At 33.3% G+C, this 5,611-nt stretch overlaps 1 protein-coding gene across 2 annotated transcripts; it reads left to right on the top strand.

The window, feature by feature from the left end:
• The first annotated feature begins 1,359 nt into the window (after positions 1–1,359).
• Positions 1,360–5,209, top strand: LOC107766131 (UDP-galactose/UDP-glucose transporter 4-like). Of its 2 annotated transcripts, XM_016584871.2 has the most exons (7): positions 1,363–1,840; positions 2,987–3,015; positions 3,126–3,327; positions 3,486–3,728; positions 3,829–3,930; positions 4,470–4,577; positions 4,740–5,209. In XM_016584871.2, the coding sequence occupies exons 1-7, from the start codon at positions 1,715–1,717 to the stop codon at positions 4,983–4,985; spliced, it is 1,056 nt and encodes a 351-aa protein (XP_016440357.1). In that variant the 5' UTR covers positions 1,363–1,714; the 3' UTR covers positions 4,986–5,209. The 2 variants fall into 2 exon arrangements, with proteins under 2 accessions (XP_075103046.1, XP_016440357.1); XM_075246945.1 differs by lacking the exon at positions 4,470–4,577 and having other exon boundaries at positions 1,360–1,840; positions 4,740–5,196.
• The last annotated feature ends 402 nt before the right edge of the window (positions 5,210–5,611 follow it).

The following is a 5,611-nucleotide window of genomic DNA, read 5'->3' as shown; positions in this document are numbered from 1 at the left end:
AAAATTATAAGAATTTTTATATATAAATTTGTGTTACACGTCAAAAATAATAAATTCAGATGAATTTAATACCAGATAATGCATCTGTCTTTGGTTAGCAAATGATAAAGTGAGGAACCTAGAATGCATAAACTTGCGATTTTTTTTATATATATTTGATGCTATCGGAAATAGTCTATCTAACACAAAGTAAGGATAAGATGTGCATATATTGCATCCTTTCTAAAACTCACTTGTAAGATCACACTGAATATGTTGTTGTTGTTGTTGTATTTGGTACTCAAAACATTTTGATCCAACTAATTCAACTACATTTCGAGTTGACCTACTAAGAGATAAAAATATTCCCTTCAATTTGTTTTAAGTGCGACCTTTTTATCCTGCCAAAATAAGGGCAAATCTTTAGAGTTACAAGCCTAATAAACATAATATACATAAATTTTATTTTTCCATTATAGTTTAATAGCCGAGTAAATTTTCAGTTAGTTGGTCAGATCATAAAGTAAGGAATTACATTGTATTTTTATTCAAATCGATTAGCAATGGTCAACAAACTACTGAATTCAGTTGGAGGACGTACCCAAATTACTTCCTCAAATTACCAATACGGTGACCAAATGTGAAATGACCTTTTCAATCTGATTTTTCTTTTCTTATTCTAAAGTCCAAAATTGGAGTTATTTTTATTGCTTATATTCTAGTTTTATTAAATTTGTGCTTAAAAGTTCAATACATAGGGAAAATGAAAAAGAAAAACCAAAAGTCAATCTTGTAGCTGACTAAAAAGCCAACCACGGAATAGCCTCACATATTGACAAGCAGAAAAATCAGTTTACCAAATTTTCATTTACTGCTACTCCCTCCCTCCCCAGAAATAAAATGACTAAATTCAAAGTACTAATGTAAATTTAATTTTTTTTAGAAAAAACTTTCGGTATTAGGAACTTGATTAACAGTAACATTGTCTCTGTTAACTCTCATAACAGAGGAGATCAAGTTGCGACGAATTGAAAGTCAACAAGCGTAAAACTAGTCTAGATAAAGGATATCGACAACAAGGAATAATATAGTTGATATCAATTAGTTTTAGGCTTAATAATTATTGTAGTTATTCTCTTAATAAAAAGGCAGTATGGTGCATAAGATATCTCGCGTTCACACAAAGTTCGGGAAAAACCGCATCCCAGTGGATGTGACGTATACAACCTACCATAATGCAAGTATTAGTGATAAAGAAAATTATTTGACTATTCAAAACTATTTATAGGAGTAAATACGATAATATGGTAATAAATAATTCATTTAATACCCACAAAATTATTAACCCCACGAAAATCTAGTAACGCTTCAAAGAGTCCATAGATACAGTCACGTAAACTTTGTTTCAAAAACCTTTCTTCCCATATTTCCTCCCGCTTTTAAGGCCTCAGTTACCAGAATTAAGCCAACTTTTTAAACCCAAAAAAAGGAAAGAGAAAAATATAGAGGTAAATTGTATAACAAGTCTAAGCCAAATTCTTATTCTTTTCTTGTGTTGCGAAGTGAACTGAATCTTTTCACTCTTTTGTTTGTGTGTTGGGTCTGCCTTTTTTTTTAAAAAAAAAATGGAGAGTGAGACCATGCAACTATTGGGCTATTGATTTTTCAAGTTCCATTTTCGTTTTAATTATTTTGTTTGTTAGAGTTTTGAGGGATTTAAGGGAAGAGGAAAGAGATGAAGAATGAGGATCAAGCGAGGTTTTTGTTTGGAATTTCACTAACTGATAGACCCAAATGGCAACAATTCCTCATTTGCTCTTCTGGGTTTTTCTTTGGTTACCTCGTCAATGGCTTATGTGAGGTCTGTTTCATTTTCTCTTCTTTCCTGTTCCAGTCATTATTCTGTGATTTTGCATTAATATATATCTTTTTGTACAAAATTCTTTTGTTCATTATTGGATTACTGTTACATTGAGCTTGAGATTTGTGCAAAAGTTGCTGCTTTCCTTCTGTTCTTGGGACCAGAGGTTTATGAAACTGTGCAAGGCCGAATATTTCACTATGTTTACACCAAACCAAGGAATTTAATCATAGCATTTAAATACTAAAGTGAGAATACATTTGAAATTGTTACATAAATAGTTGGTCAGCTTCAATGTTTACTTTTTCTAACGGTATAAAAAGATTATACATTAATTATATACAATTATACATATATTATACATCTGCTGGCTATTTTTAGTTTAAGAGATTGGGTGGATGGCTATTGGGGTTAATTCTTCAATACATTTCACTCAACCATGGTTAAGTGATAAATGTATGTCTGAAGACAGCGTATCGGATAAGTTTTTACCTAATTATAGAGTTAAGGTAGTGAAATCCTTGCAGATTTAGAGTTTTTACCTAATTATAGAGTTAAGGTAGTGAAATCCTTGCAGATTTAGGGAACAGTAGGACACAGTAGAAGCAAAAGATCCATTTGGGCAATGCGAATTAGTTGGAGTTAAGGCTTAGTTTTGATGCTATATTTATGTTAGGTTCAGTGTAGCTTGGTGTTGATACTATGGTTACAAAATGAATAAATCCTAACCAGTTTGGGATTGAGGTGTAGTTATTCATTTATAGAGGGTACAATAGTAGTATTTTGCACACAGACTTAAAATTCTCGATCTAACTCTAGGTCTAAGTCTGGTTTAATTTGACTCATGTCAGACTTTTAGTTTAGTTCATTTCCACCTTTGCTTGCAAAAAATAGGAGTAAACAAGTTTTACAGTGATAGGCCTAGTTAATCTATTAATGCTAGTGTTTTGGTAAGTTGGAATGGTGCATTTCGTTTCTATGTTTGTGTAGCAAACCAGTAACAGGTTTGACATGGATTTAGGGCCTCTATCAACTCTTTAGTTCTTTTTGAAAATTTTCAATTCTTTGTACTGATTCAGTTTTAAGTCATAATCAGTGTTGCAATGTAAAGTAACTGCTTCAATTTTCTTACTTGCAATTTTTCAGGAGTATGTGTATAATCGACTGGGGTTCAGGTATTACTACTGTATTCCTTCAATTCTAATTATTTTCTCCGCCTTGATCATCACTATAATATTGAAATAAAATTCCTCAGTGACAAGTTTTTTCTCAATCTTTGTTTCAGCTACGGGTGGTATTTTACCTTTGTACAAGGTTTTGTATATCTATTTCTCATACGATTGCAGGGTTTCACCACCAAGCAAATGGTGAACCCGTGGAAAACTTATGTGAAGCTTTCTGCTGTACTCATGGGTTCTCATGGATTAACAAAGGGCTCCTTGGCTTATCTAAACTATCCAGCACAAATCATGTTCAAATCCACTAAGGTATAGTTATACGTTTTCATTACAAATATATGGCTAATAGTAGTGAATGGTACTAGCCTGTCCATCTGGATTGTGGCAATTTTTTTGTGTAGGAAACTTATGATGTCTTAGTGCTTTACATTGGTCTAATTCCCGCTATGCTCATTTTTGGAGTATAGGTACTACCGGTAATGGTAATGGGAGCCTTTATGCCTGGGTGGAGGAGAAAATACCCAGTTCAAGAATATGTCTCGGCCGTGCTTTTAGTTGGGGGCCTAATACTTTTCACATTAGCAGATGCTAATACTTCACCAAACTTCAGTATCATTGGTGTTGTTATGATAACTGGTGCTTTGGTGATGGACTCTTTTTTGGGTAATTATCAAGAAGCAATTTTTACCGTGAATCCTGATACTTCTCAGGTGCTTACTGTTTGTTTCATGTTTATGGTTTCTGCATCACTCATTAAATCACCTGTTGCATGTAAATAATATTTGATTGTCGTATTGAATCTTTTATCAGATGGAGATGCTATACTGCTCAACAGTTGTCGGCGCACCTTTTCTACTTGTGCCCATGATACTAACAGGAGAACTCTTTGCTGCATGGAAATCCTGTTATGAGGTTAAAAAAGAAAATCCCTTGCTGATTCTTTGGATTATACCTTGTTCACTTGTTTCAGTTGTTTCTCCTGAGATATTGAGAATAAGGAATTCAGAAAATACATTCATTTCGAATGGTTTGATATGGAGAAACATCTCACTTGATTGGGCATTCCTCAACAGATTTGCTTAAAAAGAACGAATGTTTTGCCCATCCATTGTGGTCCACTTAAATTAGTTGTTACGATTCTTAAGTCAATACACGATTTTGTTTTTTTTTTGTGTGTGTGATCTCAGTTCATGCTTGATATATTTGTGCAGTCAGAGCAAATCTGAAACAGAATGAGCAACCGTTATCCAAGCATGCGCACTTTCAACTGATCTTTTGTTATTACATTCATTAGATGAAATATGTAGAAATCTGTTACTCAGTTTCAGAAATAACACAGCACTCGAACCTTTATATGGATAATAGTCTAACTTTGAGTGAACTAGTAGAAATTCTTCTCTTCTTTCTGCTACATAGTTATCTTAGACTCACGTTTTTTGTGTAACTTACAGCATCCGTATGTTTATGGTGTCTTGGTATTCGAAGCAATGGCCACATTCATTGGTCAAATTTCGGTTTTATCACTCATTGCTATTTTTGGGGCAGCCACTACTGCTATGGTAAATCTTTTGAGTTTCTAATCCTCTAAATGTGCAGTCTTATTGTTATTCGCTTCTCTGGTGCTAGAGTTAACGTTCAATGATCATTTGGCGTGCTAGAGTTAACATTCAATGATCATTTGGCGTGCTAGAGTTAACGTTCAATGATCATTTGGCGTACAGGTAACCACAGCAAGAAAGGCAGTGACATTGTTGTTGTCATACTTGATATTTACTAAGCCGCTAACTGAACAACATTGCTCTGGATTGCTGTTAATGTCAATGGGAATTGTTTCGCGGCTATTGCCTGACAGTAAACTTTCCCCACAAGCTGTGAAATCTGATAACACAACTAGGCGAAATCATCACAAAGAAGCAAACTTATCATCACAAAATAGTCCAGATGAAGAGAAGAGGCCATTAGTTTGAGCTTCAAATGTAAAAAGAGAGAAAGAAAATAAGTCTTATTTGAAGTAAGTTTATTGGTAGTTGCTGCTAACCACTTCTTTTGTCCTCTATCGTTTTTGTTTACATGAACCTCTTTGCTTTCTTTAGATATATTTGGACTTTATTTTTGTCATAAAAACACAGGAATATAACAAAAGCTCTATGTTTGTCTATATATAAAAAATGGAATATAGTATATTCCTTCTCTTGATCCCCATTTCTTTGGTTGATGTAGACTGGTGTTATTTTGTTCCTTACATTGAGAGAGTGGATTTGATTTTTAGTGCAAAGAATTTGACATAAATATCAGCAGGATAGCAAACTCTGTTCATATTGGATAAGCCAAATAATGTTCTATTTGACAACATTTTCTTTATTTGAACAATTATTAGATGATTTGTAGCTGAATACTGAGAGTACAGTTGCCATTTTCTATGAAAAAAATAAGTTTTCACCATTGGTGCAAAAAAACATTTTTAACTCTTTCATTGTAATTTAATCCGTTTCAGCAAGTTACAATTTTTTTTAGTTACTGGCATACGAATGTAAAATATTTACACTCTCAGATCAAACTTAAACTCGTTTTTTAATTTAATATTTTGCAGTAA

Source organism: Nicotiana tabacum, chromosome 23 (genome assembly GCF_000715075.1).
Source record: "Nicotiana tabacum cultivar K326 chromosome 23, ASM71507v2, whole genome shotgun sequence".
NCBI classification, from domain to species: domain Eukaryota; kingdom Viridiplantae; phylum Streptophyta; class Magnoliopsida; order Solanales; family Solanaceae; genus Nicotiana; species Nicotiana tabacum.
Note: the sequence above shows the minus strand (reverse complement) of the source record. Positions and strands in the feature narration are given on the sequence as shown.